Genomic DNA, 21121 nt, shown 5'->3' on the forward strand with positions numbered 1-21121 from the left:
GGTGTGGTGGCATGCACCTGTAGTCCCAGCTACATGGGAGGTTGAAGTGGGAGGATCACTTGAGCCCAGGAGGCTGAGGATGCAATGAGCTATGGTCATGACACTGCACTCCAGCTTGGGTGACAGAGCAAAACCCTGTCTCTTTAAAAATTAAAAAAAAAAGATGACAACCACCTACTTCATAGGGCTGCCTGGCACAGTTTTATGTTCACTAAATCACCATGTGCTTTTGTGTGGTAACTGACCTAAAGCCTCTGGTGTAGAATCAGTCAGGGAGCTGGTGTTCTTTCATTCACTTCATTTGTTTGTTTTCCAGGGTCATGCCAGCTCTCCAAAGATCTCTCAGCCAGGAGGATAGAAACAAATACCCGTTTCACTGTGTAGCCCCTGAACTTGATGGGTTGGGGTTCAGCTCAGCTACCCCAAGAAGCAAACAGTGCAGAGGGAAAGATGAACATTCTAGGCTTTCCAAAAGCAATTTTCATGTGTGGTTATCAGAAAATCTGTATTCACTATCCTGGTGGAAGGAAGCAGAGATACAAATAAACCCAGAATTTTTATTTGCCTGGAGATAAATTATATGACACTGCAGGGTGGGGAGCAGATTTTCTTTCTGGATTACTTTCTGCACAAGCAGCCATTAAATTTTTTTTTTTTTTTTTTTTTTTTTTTTTTTTTTTTTTAGATGGGGTTTCACCATGATGGCCAGGCTGGTCTTGAACTCCTGACCTCAGGTGGCCCGGCATGCAGCCATTAAAATTTATAGCAGTCCCTGAATGCACATTAGCTCAGGGCCTGGAAGCCAGCCTGGAGGCTGGGGGAGTTCATGGTTTGAGGGCATAGTGCTAATGAGGAAACAGGAAAGTCCACTTTTGATTTTCATTTGTCAAGAAGTGAGAAGGTTTTGTTACTTTCATTTGTCAAGTGTGTGAGAAGGGTTTGTTACTTTCTCCAAGGCCCAGAGATAACACCCTCTCCTCTACATGGTGAGCTGGCAACCACAAGGTAGTGACTTCCATAGCAGGCCCTCGAAGGGGAACAGACAGCAGGTAGCCCCACAGACCTGTAGGATTCTTGAGCTGCCCATGACAGCCAGCGCATCATGCCCTCATCTAGAAACTTCAGCCTGGTGTTTATGACTTAGCAGTAAAAACTCGACTGGTGGTCTGTGGATAAACAAAGCTGGCGTCCCTTCCCTTGCACAGTGGCAATGTTCTGTAGCAAGGGGTTCAGTGCTGGAGCCATTCATTTGTCTTGGGAAACTGTCGTGGGGCAGGACGGCCATTTCTTCAGGCTTGCTGACCCCGGGCTAGCCTCATACTCGCCCAGGGTGAGCCACCACGCCTGGCTGGGAGGAAGTGTTCTTAATGCATGGGATGTGTGCATTGCCTCCCGCTATGTCTCCCCAGTGTTTTCATCTGCAGGTTAAGCCTAGAGTTCCAGTTTCACAGAAACTTGGATAACCAGGACATTTGTCATAAAAATAGGAGGCTCCTACTCTATGTCCATCAGCGTGGGCAGACAGTTCAGTGATATTTCTTTTCTCAGCTTGCAGCATGGCTGGGAAGACAAAACACATCAGTCTCTATAAGATTTAATTTATTTAAATCGCATAAGATTATTCAAAGCCATAGGCATGATTACGTCTCTGTAGAATCAAGATATTTTTGCATGAAGAGTATCTCATGGAGATTTGAAATGCGTTGCCTCTCCTGAACAGCCAAGATTGACTCTGCCTAGGAGGACATTTCTGATGAGGGTCAGGCTGGCGTCTTCTGGCCTCCGGGATTTGTCACCTTCTGCTACGTTGTGGGGGTTGCTTGCTTAAGATGCTGTAAGGAGCACCCCAAATGCCGGCTTCTCAGCATAGCTGGCCCGCTGCAGGGCTCACCAGCCTTGCACTGAGGTCAGCATCTCTGTCACTCTCCATTTTGTCCTTTCCCCATGAAATCGTGGCTTTTCGTGTAGGCCAAATACTGTGACATCAATATGGAGTCACAAAAGCAGCTTCTCTGCCACCTGTTGAAACTGAGAGGCAGTGGTGGGGTTGGGTGAGTCAGAGGGGAGGGTGGGCTCCTGGGCACTGCCCGTGGGCCTCAGTCCTCCGCCTCCACTCATGCTGCCTCGTGTGACCAGGTGGGTTTTCTCTTCTGGAGGAAGGCCCTGATGCCCTCCTGCCCGTCTCGCAGGGCCAGGTTGTCCACCATGGCCTGGGAGGTAAGGTAGTAAGCCATCTCCAGGTCCTGGGGCAGCTGCTTGTAGAAGGTGGCTTTGCCTAGGGACACCACCGGGCGGCTCAGTGACGCAATCTTCCTCGCGATCCGCATAGTCTCCTCCTGCAGCTGCGCCTCCGGCACCACTTTGCTGAGCAGCCCGTGCAGCAGGGCCTCCTGGGCAGAAATGGGCTCCCCGGTAAAGAGCATCTCCAAGGCCACCTACGGGGAGACATGGGAGGTCACTGAGGTGCTCCCCTGTGACCTACCCTTGCCACCTGAGTCCTGCCTCAGCCCAATGACCTGCTTCCTCAAATACCACGTCATCCACCAGCCCCAACTCCTGCCAGGGAGGAGACAGGGTCTTTCCACGAGTGAAGAAACCACACCAGCCCTGGGGAGCAGTGACTGTCCCATGTTCTCTCGCCCCTGCACAGATCTGGTCACTGAGCCCTGCCACAGCTGGGGATTTTGTCTACCTCTTTTGAGAGCCAAGCACAGGACGGCAGCCAAATCAGACAGGTGCCCCACAGACGCGCTTCCAGGACCTCTCAGAACCCACACCCGCCGGGGCGCTTCCCACAAGAAGCGCTCATGGGCCGCCACCTCGACCTGATTCAAAGGGCAGCCCCCAGTCTCCCAGAGAAGCAGGGATTTACAGACAACGCCTTCAGGGACCAGATGTAGAGCCCAGCATAGTTTTAACTCACCAATTGGCAAGACATGGCAAGGAGAGGATGCTGTCTCCCCTCCTACAACCCACCCCTGAGGTTCCAAGGCTGGCGAAGAGTGGGGTGGGGTGGGGGCCCAGCTTCCCCCCTCTCTAACATCTGCACCAGTTTGAGCAGCAGGCTTTAACCATCTTTCCAGCTTGGAAATCCCACTCTGTTCTCATTACCTGATTAGGAAATCAGAGTCTGCCTGCCTTAGGAAAATGACTGCTCTGGGAGGAAGAGCTTCTCATTTCCCACGTGCTCTCCAGTGAGGCCGGCTGCTTGAGGCACTGGCTCTGGGTCTGAGCAAGGCCAGCTCTGCCTGGGAACAGAGCAGCTGCACCAGGCAGGGTGTTTTGTAGGGTGCATGGAAGATGCATTATTTAAATCACGCCCAAGGAGAGAAACTCTACAAATGGGGAACATTATTCATGTCCAGGCTCAGCCTGGATTGAACACGCAGGCTTGATTCCATCGTTTCTGCCCCAGTCTCCAGCACAGCCAAGTAGGTCCCTGTGGTGGCCAGCAGAGGGCACTGGTGACACACACATGTCATCTTAGCCAGCATAAGACAGGCACCAACTTCCTGTTCAGACCAGTTTGCAAAGTACCTGCTAGCTTCCCTGTGGATGCAGGAGGGACATGCACCCACTGCCCCCAAATACTCGATGGGCCTGTGCCTGGATGTCCGTGGATGGGTTCACATGCGAGCAATCGGCAAAGACAACGGGCAGGTGGTTTGGGTCAGGTTTATTCAATTGTTACGAATCCAGTGTTTTCTCCTAAAGCAGGCCCACACAATTAGATCTGCAAATCCAGAAACCTAGCAAAGGCCTGAAGTTACAAAAGACTTTTCCTCCTACAAAATTCCCTTTATCAGTACTGTGATTTCTGCTTTTCAGTGTTGACCCCAAGCTATGTTTCTGATTCATGGCTTCAAGTAGCCCAGCATTAATGAACCCAGCAAGCAAGGACTTGTTGACACAACTGTGAACTGCTTTCAGACAGCTGATTAGAAAAAACTGGCGAGTCTCCAGTCGAGTGATTCAGAGCCCTTCTCAGGGTCAGAACATGAGAATAGAGACCAGGAACCTGAGCAGGGCCAGCTGGAGATTTTTTGCCCCATTTTCTGAGGTCTGTCCTTGGGAGATAAGAGCTACTTTGGTTCATCTAACTGGGTGAGTATGAAACAGGGTTTCTGAGGACTGGGCTTCCTTGGAACTTAAGGCCTGTTTTTGTCATATTTCCCCCTCTTCTCAGAAACATTAATTTTTATCAATTTAAAACTTGATAAACATGGTCTGGCATTAAGTTTCTAGGAATCAAATCTAATAAGCCTGATTTCAAAGTTTGTTTAAGAGAGAATGGGTTCTTACCCTGACAGTAGGGCTGACTTCAAGGTTTCAAATGCTTACTGTAGAATATTCCAGCATGTCAGGTGTTAAAGAGGACATGCAGCTGTCAGCACAGGTGTCTTTTATGACAAAGGCCTTGTGATTTGATTTGCAATTATAAGATAGTTTATGAATAAACACAGACAATCAATTTGTAATACACAAAGTAGAGTCTTAAGAAATATTTACCAAATGGGCCAGGCGTGGTGGTTCACACCTGTAATCCCAGCACTTTGGGAGGCCAAGGCAGGTGGATCACTTGAGGTCAGGAGTTTGAGACCAGCCTGGCTAACACAGTGAAACCCCATCTCTACTAAAAATACAAAATTAGTCGGGCATGGTGGCACATGCCTGTAATCCCAGCTACTATAAAGGCTGAGGCAGGAGAATTGCCTGAACATTGAAGTGAGCCGAGATTGCTCCACTATACTCCAGCCTGGGTGACACAGCGAGGCTGTCTCAAAAAGAAAAAAAAGAGAAATAGTTACTGAATGAGTTTAAGGTAAATGTCTATTTTGACAGAGTCGAAAACATCCCCTTAGTCTGAAGACACTTTGGCCAGCTGTCACCTACTGCAGTGCAGAGTCCACACCCAGCCCACTGTCCAAAGTGTGTGTGTTCACAGGGATCTGTCTTCAGGATTTCCCCACAAACACACATTTCTGCAAAAACCAACAAAGAGGCACTAAAAAGGAAAGGAATACTTCCCCAAGCTTCTTGGTCCTGCTACTGGATCTCCCTTGGCTCTTATTTCTCTTGTCTTAGGCATGTGAGCAACTGCTAATTTTCAGAGTTGATGCTAAAATAGGTAATATACTTTAGAAAGCAATTTCGCTACTGATGTGGTCTAAGACTCTGCCCACCTTTTTACAGATTTCCAACTGAGAACAAGGATGCTCTTTTTCTGCAACAAGAACAGTTGGTTTACATGTAAGGGAGGTTTAGTAAATATTATTTTATGCTGTTATAGGAAGGAAGAAAGCTTTGTGACAGAAACAGACTTCACTGTAGTTAGCAAAACCACTTTGCAACACGACTCTTCTCGGGCAGATTCAACAAACCACGCACAGGAGATTCATGTTCCTGAAATGCAACTATTGTAAGCCCAACACACTCCAAAAATCACCTACTCTAAATCCGTTCTGGAACAAGACAGATTGTTGACAAAGAGTGAGCCAGCGACGCTACTATCCCAGGCTCTTGATACTGGCATTTTGTCAGCACGCTCTTCTATCTCACGGGCAACCATTCAGCACAACAAAACTGAGTCTCAATTGTATTTCAAATAAGATTACAAAAATACGTGCCTTTAGGAAGACAAACAAAACCAACTGGCAAACCTACCCAGTGGTACTGACGGTACACATGATGAAAATGCAGTGATTTCACAAACTGACGCCCGGCATCAGAAGCTACAGAGGAACAGGCAGGCGGTCGGCTCTTCCCTCCCTGCCATTAGAGGGAACATCACGGCCCATCTAGCTAGAGGCGCTCTGGGCAGAATGTCCTGACATAAAAGGCACTTTTAACAAGAGGATCTTGAATCATTACACAAGCATTGGAGGAGGAACTCCAGAGAAGACTAGGAGGCAGAGGTGGGTGGGGGAGTGACATTACCTTTCTAGGCACTGCTCTTGCCAAGGCGACCCCAGGGGTGGAACAGAAGAGCCCGATGTTCACCCCAGGAGTGGTAAAAGAGGACTTGTCGCTCGCCACGGCAATGTCACAGCTGGCAACCAGTTGACAGCCGGCAGCTGTGGCCAGGCCGTTGACCATGGCGATGACAGGGACAGGGTGGTTCCGGATGAGCATCATGACCTGCGGGACAAACACACCCACTTCACTTCCACCCAGGGGGAGGCACAACATTAATGCCTATCTTTTTTTTTTTTTTTTTTTTTTTTAAGACAGAGTCTCACTCTGTTGCCCTTGATGGAGTGCAGTGGTGAAATCTTGGCTCACTGCAACCTCCTCCTCCCGAGTTCAAGCGTTCCTCCTGCGTCAGCCTCCCAAGTAGCTGGGACTACAGGCACAGGCCACCACGCCCAGCTAAATTTATTTTTGTATTTTTAGTAAAGATGAGGTTCTACTATGTTAGCTAGGCTGGTCTGGAACTCCTGACCTCAAGTAATCTACCCGACCTGGCTTCCCAAATTGCTGGGATTACAGGCGTGAGCCACTGAGCTTGGCCAACGCCCATCATTTTATATGACTCTCCTGTTTGCAGAGTACTTTTCATATGTGTGAGTTCATCAGATTCTATGGAAAAAGGGCAAAAAAAAAAAAAAAAAAAAAAAAAGGCACAGAAAGCACTAACTCCTATTACGTATCTGCTGTGAACCAGGCTGTGTAATTTGGTCTTTCCAAGAATCCCACAGGGACAGAGAGCCCTTTTCTACAAGAAGGATGTTAGCTTGGAAGGGGCTGCTGCAGGGTCTGTGGCCCCAAGCCCAACACTTGAGTGGGGACAGACCCCCACCTGCCTTCCTGGCAAATGTGCTCAAGAACAGTGTGGATTTTTTTTATCTCTGGGGAACAAAACAAACCCTTTGCAAACAGTTCTGTTCTCACCGTGCCTGTGCAAGGCTCTAGTGTTAAAAGTCTGAGGCTGGTATTTGGTGCTTCCTGGAAAAATTAAGGTGGAAAGGGCCTTGAAGGCAGTTTTCTTAGTAATTACTTCTCAAATTACCACCATGAAGACCCTCAATTCTATTAAAATGGGGGCCAGGAGGACCCTGCTCTCATCAAAATAAACAAAATTCCTAAAATAGCCCCACTGGCACAGAGAGGAGAGATAAAAATGTGCCAAAGTGACCCCCCAACCAATACATTTCCAGGACTTATTTTTGTAGCTGATGTTTTCATAACTTAAATTTCTAAATTGCTGCTCTTTCAACCTTGGCAGGGAGAGAAAGGATAGGAATGAAATTTGGGTTACTTTCCCCAAGGCAGGTATTCAAAGAAAAATGACCTTCATTGATTTCAAGATTTTGTCTAAGAAACTTATCTTTCATACCCATAAACATTTGATATTTGTTAGCTTTCTTCTAAAATAACCAATTATATATTTGAGGCTATGGTATCATATCTTATAGTAGCGCTTTTTGACTTTCTCTGGGGGGAGGGGGTCTCCTTTTGAGAATCTGATAAATGCTAATGACATTTATCTTCCCTAGGGTAAAGGAGGAAATGCATCCTCCTCAGAAAAACACAGGTGGGCAGATCACCTGAGGTCAGGAGTTTGAGACAGCCTGGCCAACATGATGAAATCCTGTCTCTACTTAAAAAATAAACAAAAATTAGCTGGGCATGGTGGCACGTGCCTGTAATCCCAGCTACTTGGAAGGCTGAGGCAGGAGAACTGCTTGAACTTGGGAAGTGGAGGTTGCAGGAGGTAATGCCATTGCACTCCAGCCTGGGTGACAGAGCAAGATGATGTCTTAAAAAAAAAAAAAAAAAAGAAGAAGAAGAAGAAGAATGCACAGATAAATAAACACCTGTGCACAACAATGCTCACGGATTTAGGGGGTTCTAAGGCAAGGCTGGGGATGGGCTAGTGCGAGCACTCATTACTAGTCAACTGGAATGAGTAACAAGGGGAAGAACTCCCAAGAACTTCTAAAGTCCTGCTGCAAAGAAAAGATTTTGTTGGAGGGTGGAGGGCTTGGGGGCGGATATCAGGGGCTGGGGTGATAGGGGAGGGATACATTAGGAGAAATAATGTAGATGACACGGTGATGGATATAGCAAACCATCAAGGCACGTGTATACCTATGTAACAAACCTGCAAGTTCTGTACATGTACCCTGGAACTTAAAGTATAATAATAATAATAATAAAGATTACTATCTGGAATACACACACACACACACAAATAAGTAAATATATAAATAAAATATTTTGTTTTAGTTGTGAGTGTGGTTGCTTCACCCAGGGAACTGAAGTTACTGATGAAAAGCCAACTGACTAGGATTAGAGTTGAACAATCTACCTGTCCTGTTCACCATCATGTGAGTGGCTAGGATTTCATAAAACTTTGCAGAAAAATAGGTAATACAGTATATATTTGGCATTAAAAATGCATATAATTATTAATTTTTTTTTTTTTGAAACAGAGACTTGCTCTGTCACCCAAGCTGGAGTGCAGTGGCATGATCTCGGCTCACTGCAACCTCTGCCTCCTGGCTTCAAGTGATTCTCCTGCTTCAGCTTCCCAAGTAGCTGGGATTACAAGTGTGTGCCACCACACCTGGCTAATTTTTTTGTATTTTTAGGAGAGACAGAGTTTCACCATGATGACCAGGTTGGTCTGTAATTCCTGACCTCAAGTGATCCACCCATCTTGGCCTCCCAAAGTGCTGGGATTACAGACGTGAGCCACCGTGCCAGCCTAAAAATGCATACATTCACTTTTGATCTAGGAATTCTACTTCTAAGAGATAATCTGAAATAGGTATAAAGCTCTATGCCAAAGATGCTCACCAAATCATTATTTTATGATAATAAAGAACTATAAATACTATAAACATACAAAATAAATAAATGGCAATGAAAACTAAACTACATCCATTGACTAGAATGCTGTATTCTCACTAAAATGAACATTTCCAAGAGAAACACCAGCATGGCAATCTGGAGCTTATGCAGTGGTCTGAAACCAGGCTGCCAGGGTTTGACGCCTAGTCTGTCGCTCACTGCCTAATCCTGGACAAGTCATTTAACCCCTCAGTTTTCACATCTGTATAATGGGCATGATAATAGCACCAACCTTATAGAACATGACAGTTACATAAATTAACATATCTAAAGTACTTAAAATATTACCTGACATATAGTAAGCATTCAGTACTATGATCATATAATTCTATACTGTAATCGTATCTACATATGATCATTTAGAAAAACAGGGACACATGGAAAAATGATCTAAAAGAAAATACAGCAAAATATTAATTATAGTTCTCTCTAGGTGGTATGATTATGGTATGACATCAGTAATCTTTTATTTTTCTAGACTTTCGAAACCATTTATAAGTACTTATTACTTTCATGATTAAGACTATTTTAGGCTGGGCATGGTGGCTTACACCTGTAATCCCAGCACTTTGGGAGGCCGAGCTGGGTGGATCATTTGAGGTCAGGAGTTCGAGACCAGCATGGCCAACATGGTAAAACCCCATCTCTACTAAAAAAAAGAAAAGAAAAGAAAAGAAAAGAAAAGAAAAGAAAAATTAGCTGGGTGTGATGGTGCATAACTGCCTGTAGTCGCAGCTACACGGGAGGCTGAGGCAGGAGAACTTCTTGAACCCAGGCTGGAGTGCAGGGAGCCGAGATTGCACCACTGCACCCCAGCCTGGCTGACAGAGTGAGACCCTGTCTCAAGAAAAAAAATATATTTTAAATATAAAGAGAGAGAGAAGTTCAGAAAAGACAAGGGGAACTTATATAATCAACAAGTTAGGATAATCAAACACTTGATAGTCAAGAACTGATTATACCTATTTGGCCTTCCTGAATTATGTACTGTTTTGGGTCTGCTGACTCGAAAATGTGACATAAATTGAACTCTGCCCTAACCTCCTTTAACACCGTCACTAAGGGTTTCATTTTATTTCCCAAAGCAAGAAACCTTGTCCCATTGTCATCTGATTGACACGGTGTGAGAGGAAAGAGCAGAATCTTCTCCTGAACTAGAGTTTCCATCTCCAAACTTCAACAGGATATATGTAGAGGGACCAGGAAGAAGTCTAACATGAGCGCCATGGAAGGTCATTTTCACCCTTCCGGAGTCAAGTTCTTCTCATTCTCATTCTACTCATTCTTAATTTGCCCTACTCCTGGTTTGTACATAATTAACTATCATGCAGCACTTGTGGTCTGTAACAAATTGGTACAGTTTTTAGATGCTCAGCTAATTCAGATACCTCTATCTTCCTTTCTAAACTCAAATTTTCTCATGAGTGAACTGAACAATGAAATATCTAGCTCATTCTGTTCCAATCTGCCTGTTGATTATACTTGGAAATAGAAATCTTGCACAAGCTCATGGTGCTCATCTTTATCCAAGCCAATGTGATTTTCTTAGAAATGCTTTAAAGAAATCAATACACCTTCAGTCCTGTTTTACTACTTTAGGGCTAGGCCCTGTTTATGCACTGAGTCTTTTTCAGGGAGTCAGAGGCATCCAAGGGTTAGGGCCTTCTAAGAAGTCTGGGCTTTATCCTCTGAAGAAGCCCTGGCTCCCTGGCTGTCCTGTTTAGATCCCAGTTCATGAAGTTACCAGAGCAGAGTGACTAAAAACAGATCCTCAGGGAGGATAAAGGGCTTTACTAGTTCTCTTTGACGCTTTTCAACTTTAACCAAATATACTGGATGTTGGCAGAAAAACTTTTAAAGCACCAAGCCTTGGCAAACCCAAGAGCGGAATGTTACGTAAACATAATTAATGTAGGAAACTAAAGACCCAGGTCTTGGCTCTAACTTGCTCCCACTTCCCCACGAAGCTTCAAGTAAATTGTTTTTCCTGTTTGTCCTTCCACGGAGTGAGAAAACTATAACCTGATCTCTCTATGGGTTTCTGGAAGGCCGAGGAAAACAAATGGGGATGTCTTAATCATCTTCCTGTTCACTTTCCTGTTCCTCACTTCTGTCTTGTCTGCATAGTAGGTAACATTAAATATCTGTGAAATCATTAATTACCAAATACATGAATGAATAAGTCAATAAATGCATAGAAAACTAGCTTAAACTATCTTAGAAGCAGGTTATAAAACTAGTATATGTGTTGTTTCCCAAATAAATTTCACTTTCAGTTTGACAGAAAACAATTTTTTCTTCTGTTTCCCTCAATGCCTTGCAGGTATTATAATATGTGCTCAATAAATAGTCACTAGATGAACAATGTATTATTCCTTAAAGCTGGATTCTCTATTCAATTTTTCGTTATTCAAGGGGTTGATTTCATGCATTTATCAATCATTCAAACTTTTTGTACCTCTTCTTCCTCTGTGGCTGTTGGTATTTTTCATCCTTAATATGGTGAAAGAGGCAGAAACGAAGCAAAAACGAAGAAGTTAATTTTCCTAGTTGGAGATGGTGATTATAAGGTTGGTTGAAAGAAGCATTTGAAAATAATTTTAAAAACCATAATTGTTATTCCATGTATGAACGTTCTTTCTCATTTAATAGTTGTTTTAGTTTAAAAAATTTTAACTATGATAATCTTGGGTTCTTCCTCTCTAAACACATACATTTTCACCTTTTTCCTCTTACTCCAGACTTCTACACCAAGACACACTCCCACAATGCTAGACACGGCAACTATGAGTACCATCCTATATTCTACTTTCTTTGGTACAAAACAAAATCAATAGCAAATTACAGTCACTTCTTAAAAGTCTAAACTAGGCCATGGTGGCTTACGCCTGTAATCCCAGCACTTTGGGAGGCAAGGCAGGAGGATCACCTGAGGTCAGGGATTTGAGACCAGCCTGGCCAACATGGTGAAACCCCGTCTCTACTAAAAATACAAAAATTGGTCAGGCATGTAGTCCCAGCTACTGGAGAGGCTGAGGCAGGAAAATCGCCTGAACCTGGGAGGTAGAGGCTGCAGTGAGCCAAGATCGTACCACTGCACTCTAGCCTGGGCAACAGAGGGAGACTCTGTATCCAAAAAAAAAAAAAAAAAATGTCTAAACCAAGTAATTGCTTGGATGAGGGATCTGATGACCAAAGAGTTTCCAGTAGCTCTGGGTGGTGGGTCTCATGAATAAAACCTTTCCCATAAGCTAGAAGGTGAACTCAACATTTAATATAATGATCATTTGCAAGTTTGCACTGTTGACCATCGTCCTGGCTTACCTCGGCACAGGTGTGAAATACTTCAGCGTGGTAATCACGGCCTTGCTCCTCTGTCAGTTCCTTTAAATCATGCCCAGAAGAAAACACAGGCCCCTCAGCTGCAAATGTTTCCAATTGAGAAAAGACGAGAAAACGATGTAAACAGCCAGAGTTGGGCAGTTAGTTCCCTTCCTTGTCTACTGAGCAACTTCTGCAAACTTTCCCTTAGGGCAAGTTAATGGCCTACTTTTGAAAATAATAATTCTAGTTTGCTTGAAAAGTTCCAGCCAGAATTTTGTGATGAAAGATGCAAGGTGAGGCATCTGTGTCCTACAAGTCCTTGATGGAAAATGATGGAAATATATAATTACATAAGAAGAAGGTTCAGTTACCAAGGCAAAGGTATTTTATACAGAGCTTTCATTTGGGGATTTGGTCTGGCCTGCGTTTATTGAGTCACGCAAGCTCATCCAAATCCCCTATGCTGAAGGCAGTGTCCTTGTCATTTCTTCTACAAGTGGTGACCAGCCATCGTGGCTGAACTGGGAAGGTGAGGGTGGGAAGAGATCTCAGAAGCCTTCTGGTCTTTACTTTACAGATGAGGAATCAGAGGATGTGGCTGCTCTCACTGCTGTCATCAACAACGAAACATCATCCTACTGATGAGCTGGTAACATTTTCTCATACTTCCCTTTTGCTGTTGTTGAAACAGAGTCTTGCTCTGTTGCCCAGGCTGGAGAGCAGTGGCATGATCTCAGCTCACTGCAACCTCCACCTCCCAGGTTCAAGCAATTCTTGTGCCTCAGCCTCCCGAGTAGCTGGGATTACAGGCACCTGCCACCACGCCTGTCTAATTTTTGTATTTTTAGTAGAGACGGCGTTTCGCCATGTTGGCCAGGCTGGTGTCCAACTCTTGGCCTGAAGTGGTCCGCCCACCTTGGCCTTCCAAAGTGCTGGGATTACAGGCATAAGCCACCATTCCTGGCTATTGTAGTTCTCTTGACTGATAGGCAATATTACTGTCTTTTTACAAGTGAGGTAACTGTGTAGTTAAGAAGTTATAGTGTGATTCTGTCTCTGAAAAAGAAAACCTTAAAAGTTAGCCAGGCTCAGCGGTGTCAGTGTTGCTTGAGGCTAGGAGTTTGAGGCCAGCCTGGGCAACAGAGCAAGATCCCAACTCCACAAAAAAGAAAAACTCAGCTGAGTGTAGTGGCACACATCTATAGTCCCGGCTACTCAGGAGACTAAGCTGGGAGATCACTTGATCCCAGAAATTTGAGGCTGCGGTGAGCTATAATCACATGACTGCACTCCAGCCTGGGAAACAGAGCAAGACTATGTATCAAAAAAAAAAAAAAAAAAAAAAAAAGAAGTAACTGCCTTTGCTTTATCCAGGAAACATCCCACATGGCTGCTGGACTATACTGGTTCTAATTTCTTTTCTCTTCACCATATAAAACAGTTGAACAGTTTTGATTAACCATGGATAAGATGGTAACATTCTGAATTTCTGCCTCTAAAAACACCGATGGTTAATTTGCCAAACAAAGCATCACAAAGCATCATCGTCATATTTTTTGTGCATGCTTTAAAATGCTAGTATTACGATTATTTACACCAGTCTCATTATCACAAGAAGATATAATTCTGTAAAAATTCTTTTTGGAACAAGCAGACAAATGAGCAGAATATGGCACCCTTTCCAGCACCATTAAATAAGACACTGCAGGTCTGAAAGCTTGGTAAGAACAGAAAAACCAGTCAAACGCCCCAAAGAGTTAGTGGTTAAAACCATTTTATAAGGTCCATGAAGAAATAAATTCTCTGATTTTGAGGGGAAGACCAGCATTAGCCAAGTACAGAAATGTTTTAGTATCTGACAAAAAGGAAAAGACATATTTTCACCTTTGCTACAAATTCTGCAGTTAATAGTGTTAGGACTAACACAGCAACCTCACAGGTGTTTTCCATAATTAATATTCTTATAAAGGAGCTTCAGAACAATTCTCCAGTTAAGTGAAGGGATGCCCCCAGTTAACCAGACTCTCAAGAAAGCTCTTCGAGGTGCTGCAGAATACTGAGGATAGATATCAGACACATACCTGAGATGATAATGACTTTCAGATCATTGCTCTCAGCGTCACGAAGAATGTCACTTCGGAGAGACTTCAGCATTGCAAGTGACAATGCGTTCCTCTTCTCGGGATTGCTCAAGACAATGTTCCTGTGAAGAACATTTTACAATCACCAGGTCACGCATGAGTCAAAACAAGTGAGGACCCCTGTGATTCCTGTCTAATTTAGGAGCTATTTTTAAACACAAGAAAAGAGAACCACTGGGGCTTAGTGCCAATTTAGAGGGTCTGTCAACTTTCTGGAGTTACAGCCAAGTCAAAACAAGAAAAAGGCAACCTGAAATACAGGCTGGGTTTCCTCCCTCTTCCCTCGATTCGTTTCTCTTTTCTCCACGTTTGCTGTCAGAAACACGACTGCCACCTCCACAGAGAGAGCAAAGCATGGCGGTTCCAAAATCAACACCGCCCAGAGAGGCTGCAAGCTTAGCAAGTCAGCAGCAGGAGCCAGAGAAATCTCACAAACGGTGGCTACCTTCCACAGCTTTCTTTCATTGTTCTTTAGAAAAAGGTTAGGAAAGAAACCCAGAATGAACATAACGCCCCAGAACTCAGCTCACTGCAACCTCCACCGCCTGGGTTCAAGCGATTCTCCTTCCTTAGCCTCCCCAGTAGCTGGGACTGTAGGCATGTGCCACCATGCCCAGCTAATTTTGTATTTTTAGTAGAGATGAGATTTTGCCATGTTGGCTAGGCTGGTCTTGAACTCCTGACCTCAGGTAATCGCACCTCAGTCTCCCTAAGTGTTGGGATTACAGGCATTAGTCACTGTGCCTGACCCAATTTTTTATATTTAATTTTTGTGGGTACATATAGTAGGTGTATATATATTTATGAGGTACATGGGATGTTTTGATACAGGCATTCAACGTGCAATACACTTCATGGAAGATGGGGTATCCATCCCCTCAAGCATTTATCCTTTGTGGATAACAAAGGAAAAATTGACAACCCAATGATACTCTTTTAGTTAGTTTCAAATGTACGATTAAATTATTATTGACTATAGTCACCCTGTTGTGCTATCAAATTCTAGGCCTTATTCATTCATTCTATTTTTCTGTACCCAGTCCATCTTTTATTTTTTTTGAGACCAAGTTTTACTCTTGTTGCCCAGGCTGGAGTGCAGTGGCGTGATCTAGGTTTACTGCAACCTCCGCCTCCTGGGTTCGAGTGATTCTCCTGCCTCTGCCTCCCAAATAGCTGAGATTACAGGTGTGTGCCATCACACCCAGCTAATTTTTGTATTTTTAGTAGAGCTGAGGTTTCACCATGTTTGCCAGGCTGGTCTCAAACTCCTGACCTCAGGTGATCCACCTGCCTCGGCCTCCTAAAGTGCTGGGATTACAGGTGTGAGCTACTGTGCCCAGGCCCGTCTTTTTTTTTTTTTTAATAGTGGCATTCTGTAAGTCTACAAAACAATTTGTGCTGTCTGAGAATGGGATGATCCATGAAGAATAAAAGTATAAGCCATACGGCAAGAGGGCTCTTCCGGACATAACCTCTCACAAAAAGCTGGCATCCAAAGGGCTTCCTTGATCTTTTAAGGCATCCCACATGCTGAATAAAATAACCTGTATTGTCATCTTGCTGCCAGTCCCCAGAAATATCTTATTTTTGGCTGTTACAAGAAGTGGGCAAAGAGCCGAACACCAGATTGTTATTATATATTTTATATGTTTCCTATCAGTTTTCACCCACGTGTTTCCTGCCTTCCTCATTCTTTTTTGAATCTGATATTCCTCCCGCGGCACAGCCAACTTGGATCCTCTGTAAGTAGCATTCTAGGTTATGGTTTTCTGAAAAACAACTTTGATGACTGAATTTATTTCAATAATAAGCACTTTCTTTGCAATACCATTTCAAGGTTGCCACAGTATTCAGGTGCCTGTGCTATTCATCTGTTGTTTCTTATAAACATTGTTCTGTCCTAAGCACAAAAACTGCTTTTGCTGATTTGCTGATAGACTTCAAAACTTCTATTTGGTGGGTGTGGTGGGAGAACTGCTTATAAACCTCTCAATCAAATAATGAGGGTGCTTCTTTTTTTTTTTTTTTTTTGAGACGGAGTTTCGCTCTTGTTACCCAGGCTGGAGTGCAATGGCGCGATCTCGGCTCACCACAACCTCCGCCTCCCGGGTTCAGGCAATTCTCCTGCCTCAGCCTCCTGAGTAGCTGGGATTACAGGCATGCGCCACCATGCCCAGCTAATTTTTTGTATTTTTAGTAGAGACGGGGTTTCACCATGTTGACCAGGATGGTCTCGATTTCTTGACCTCATGATCCACCCGCCTCGGCCTCCCAAAGTGCTGGGATTATAGGCTTGAGCCACCGCGCCCGGCAATGAGGGTGCTTCTTGTAGCAAATATAAAAAGCTGCCATCCCATCAGTGACATCTGCTGAAACGAAATGCTAAGGTCTCAGGCAAAATTGTATAAAAAGATTCCAGCTCCCGAAGCCCTTGTGCGCTGTGGAATCTGTTCATGTGTCCCGTTAGCTGTTTGGCTCCTACATGAGCCACACTGAGAGCGTTCTAAAGCAGAGTTCACTCGCCAACCCAGAGGAACCAGGCTCAGCTCTGCCTGCTCAAGCCAAGCTCTTCCCACCAACCATCTCCTAATTGCCAGATCCAAATCTACTGGCCATCTCTATCACTCCCTCCTTCTGGAAACAGATTTCTTCTCTCCTGGTTGTTCTGTACTTCTCTGGCCGGTCCTTCTTGACTTCTTTTGTGGGCTACTAGTCCTCTGTTAACACTTGAATGCCAGCCATCCTGAGTTCTGTCCTCTGCACCCTTCCCAGGCAAGTTCACTGAGGCCCTGACATCAATGGCCGCTTCTGCGCTGAGCTCCAGGTCCATGCGTTCATCCCGATGCCTACTGGACTTCTCCATCTAAGTGTCCTTGGGCATCTCCTCCCAGTCCCAACTTGCTCCTTTCCTCTCTTCCTTATCTCAGCACTGCCATTTAGTTGCCCGAATCAGAAAAAAAAAAAAAGTCATTCTAAGTTTCTGTCCCTTACCAATTCAACTGGCATCAAAGCCTGTGAATAATACCTCCTAAAAAAATCTCATCACTGAACCCTCCCAATGGCCATCTTGGTTCGAAACATGTGAGACCTTGCACCGAGAGCTTCACCAATATCACCTATCTGAAGAGGAAACCTCTTTAAGAATGAGATCATAGGCTGGGGCACAGTGGCTCATGCTTGTAATCTCAGCACTTTGGGAGGCCGAGGCAGGCAGATCATGAGGTCAGGAGATCGAGATCATCCTGGCCAACATGGTGAAACCCCATCGCAACTAAAAGACAAAAAATTAGCCGAGCGTGGTGGCTCATGCCTGTAGTCCCAGCTACCTGGGAGGCTGAGGCAGGGGAAGCACTTGAACCTGGGAGGCAGAAGTTGCAGTGAGCCGAGATTGTGCCACTGCATTCCAAACTGGCAACAGAGCAAGACTCGGTCTCCAGAAAAAAAGAAAGAATGAGGTCACCAAGACCTCAAAAAAGAATGAGGGCATGTGATAAGTGTCAAGGTAACAGATGGTCCCTATAAATGCCCCCATGAGCTGTCTGAAGATCACTGTTGCAAACCACAAGAAGGTCCCTGAGGCAAGGGACTGTCACGTTCTCACCCAGAGGACACTCAATATCTGTGGACCTCAAGACAAAAAACAGCATTTCTATTTTTCACAGCTAATTCCATCCACTGCAGTGGAATTACATCACATCGTTTTTTTCACCATCTCTTTTCAACCCGAGTGGTGAGTAGCAAAGGAGTAGACACCACTTTGGGGCAGAGGGACCTCTCTGAACCCTGGTGATCTGACCTACTGGCCATGTGGCCCTGAACAGGCTGTCACCTCTCTGAACTTGCTTCCTCACTTGCATAAAATTGTCCACCTTGCAGGCCATTTTAAGAATTTGGGATCATGGATGCAGAGAGCCCAGCACAGAGCAGGCCCTGGGTACATGACAGCAGCGCTGCTGGGAGGAGAAGCATGGAAAAGGGACACTTGAAGAGTGATGGGTCACTCAAGTTCTTGCTCAAGTTCACCTGCTTTGCGGTGCTGCTTTAATGCTCGGTTAAGTTTTCCTCTTTTCCACTAAACAACCCCTAGCATTCATGCGAGTGTGTTTCGGTCATTTTCCTTGCTGATTCATGTTTAACTCTGGAGAGCTCCACTGGCCTCCTTTTTGTCTTCTGGCCGCCATGCCCAGAACTCAGGCTTCCAACCAGCTGTGGTCAGATTTACAGAAGCAGAATGGGCAAGAAAGGCCTCGCCTGGCCCCTGCTCTGGCCTCCTGTGCTCCTGTAGACGATGAGCAAGGGGTCCACAGGGAAGGGAACCATCCCCTTTTCAAACCCTGGGCCATTACCGACTCCCTGGAATTCCCTGCCATACCATGGGCACCAGGCTCAAAGGTGGCCAAGAGCAGTTGTCTATAGGGCATGAGGGGACAGACAACAGGGCATGCTGGAAGAGTGTCTGCAGATCTGTGCACCCAGGCCCTTGCAGAGCAGCAGAAAGGACAGATGCGGAGGTGGGAAAGGGTGAGAGGAGGGTAGGGAGAAAAGGAACACGCTGAAACTGGGGCTGGCTCTCCACCCCTGCTGGGAACCACTCGGTTGTGTGAGGATTATCAGTTCACACGTGGCCTTCAAGGTCTTTTTGGGAAGGTTTATGTCTCAGGGTAGGAGAAGGCGTTTATTTAACAGCTTGATTTAGAACTGAAACATGCTGTGCAGGCCTCCCTTTGCACCCGGGCCCGGGCCAGGCATGCACCAGCCTCAGGCCGGGATGAGGCAGCGCCCTGCACCTTCATGACTCCATCGCCCGGTTTCCAGTTTGCGCAACAGCACATTTTTAAGGGTTTTGGGCCTGCAGCCATAAAGGCAGCGATCAGGACACTGTGTCCTTCGTCCTATTTACTGTCCCACCCCCAGTACTGCACCTCTGGGTGAGGGCTAAGGAGCAGCTCGACAGAGCCCACGCACCCCTCGGAGCCAGGTCTGGGTCCCAGAGCCCTCCTCTCCAGGCCTCTCCTTAGGCCCAGCGGCTGGACGCCCGGTGACCCCGCGGGCGGTCCTGAGGGCTTCGGGACCCCGGGCAGTCCTGCCGACGGTCCTACAGTCTCCCCGCGCGTCTCGCTGCCTGGCCCGGGTCTGGGGTGCTGGGGTTCCCTCCCAGGGACGTAAACGGGACTCCGACTGTCCGTGTCCTCCCAGGTCAATGGCGGCGGCGCCCCGGCCCCGGGCCCGACCCCAGCTCCTGCCCGCCCCACCTCGAGAGGCCTCGCGCGGCCCGGGGCTGACCTGATCCCGTCCAGCTGCCGCGCGCTGGTGGGCCGCGGGTCTGACTCCCGCCGCCCCGCCCCGGCCAGGTCCCCGCTGCAGAAGCGGGCTGGGAGCTGGGCCCAGGGGCCGCGCCGGAGCCACAAGGGCCCCTTCGCCCCGAAGGCCCGTAAGATGGCGACGGCGACCATGGCATCCAGAAATGCCTGAGGGGGCCGGACGCCGCAAGATCGCGCTGCCCGGCCGGCCGCAGGCGCTGGGCGCTTCCAGGGCGCTACTGTGAGCCGCGACTGAATTCGACGGCAGCCGACACACGGACAGAGCAGCGCAACAGGCCCAGGCTTCGCGGGGACGCCCCAGGCCAGGCCCCGCCCCCACGACGCCCCGCCCCCACGACGCCCCGCCCCCACGACGCCCCGCCCCCACGACGCCCCGCCCCCGCGACGCCCCGCCCCCGCGACGCCCCGCCCTCGCGACGCCCCGCCCTCGCGACGCCCCGCCCTCGCGACGCCCCGCCCTCGCGACGCCCCGCCCTCGCGACGCCCCGCCCTCGCGACGCCCCGCCCTCGCGACGCCCCGCCCTCGCGACGCCCCGCCCGCCTCCACGACGCCCCGCCCATCCCCGCGACGCCCCGCCCCGGCACGCCCCGCCCCCCAGGGTGAAAGGCGGGCGTTGATAACCCGCGGGTGGGCTCGTGGGGTTATTTGGCAAGGCCGTGGGAGAGTTTAAGCGAGGGGAAGAGTGGGATGATTTCTTGCACCAGCACCAGGAAAGTGGCGTTTGCCTGCATTAGGAAAACCAGCGTCAGGGGTGCGGGACGCTGCACTGTTAGCAACCGCTTCCCCGCCTGCCCAGGAAAAGCCGGGCTTTTTAATGCTTTGTGTCCTCTCCTCCGGACGCGGGGGGTCCACACTTCAAGTTTCTGCCACCAGGTACCTGGAAATGGAAAGTGAGTTCATACACAAAGTAAAGTTACGTTTCTAGAACACCTGAGCCTGGCCCCTCAGTCATGCCAAGTGCCGCAGACGAGGCCGAGCACGGGGTCACGGAGCCTGACCGAAGTGACCGCCCTCAGGGCCCAGGGTCACTGCGGGTCTCTCGCTGGCTGGGAGGAGGTGAGGAGGCCTCGCCCCTGAGCGGGGCTGCGCGAGACGGAGCTGATAGTCGGGATTTGGGGAAGGCGAAGGGGCGACGAGAGCACTCCGAGCCTGGGCGGTGCAGACGAAACGCAAAAGCGCGGCGGCTCACACCTGCAGTCCCAGCACTTTGGGAGGCTGAGGCGGATCACATGAAGTCAGCAGTTCGAGACCAGCCCAGCCAACATGTGAAACCCCATCTCTACTAAAAATATAAAAAATTAGTAGGGCGTGGTGGCGCGTGCCTGTTGTCTCAGCTGCTCAAGGAGCTGAGAGACGAGAATCCTTGATCCCTGGAGGCTCAGGTTACAGTGAGCCAGGATCACCCTACTGCATTCCAGCCTGGGCTACAGAGAGAGACCCTTTCTCAAAAAAAAAAAAAAAAAAAAAAAAAAAAAAAA

The 21121-nt window shown here is 47.2% G+C and overlaps 1 protein-coding gene across 1 annotated transcript; it reads right to left on the bottom strand.

Moving 5' to 3' along the window:
• Window positions 1-1582: 1582 nt before the first annotated feature.
• Window positions 1583-19960, bottom strand: ECHDC3 (enoyl-CoA hydratase domain containing 3). Its single transcript, XM_039478980.2, has 5 exons — window positions 19605-19960; window positions 14262-14383; window positions 12181-12278; window positions 5938-6138; window positions 1583-2435 (listed from the first exon to the last, which is right to left on the bottom strand). Exons 1-5 carry the CDS (start codon window positions 19772-19774, stop codon window positions 2115-2117), a joined length of 912 nt encoding a protein of 303 aa, XP_039334914.2. The 5' UTR covers window positions 19775-19960; the 3' UTR covers window positions 1583-2114.
• Between the last annotated feature and the right edge of the window lie 1161 nt (window positions 19961-21121).

This window comes from Saimiri boliviensis, chromosome 8 (assembly GCF_048565385.1).
Source record: "Saimiri boliviensis isolate mSaiBol1 chromosome 8, mSaiBol1.pri, whole genome shotgun sequence".
Classification (NCBI taxonomy): domain Eukaryota; kingdom Metazoa; phylum Chordata; class Mammalia; order Primates; family Cebidae; genus Saimiri; species Saimiri boliviensis.

What these genes read in the sequence shown, in the direction of transcription:
- ECHDC3 (XM_039478980.2), bottom strand. Translation starts at nt 19,774, where the DNA reads ATGGTCGCCGTCGCCATCTTACGGGCCTTCGGGGCGAAGGGGCCCTTG. An exon ending in CGGCAGCTGGACGGGATCAG is followed by an intron (nt 14,384 to 19,604) that starts GTCAGCCCCGGG and finishes TGTTCTTCACAG; the next exon opens with GAACATTGTCTTGAGCAATC. An exon ending in CAAGAGCAGTGCCTAGAAAG is followed by an intron (nt 2,436 to 5,937) that starts GTAATGTCACTC and finishes GTCTCCCCGTAG; the next exon opens with GTGGCCTTGGAGATGCTCTT.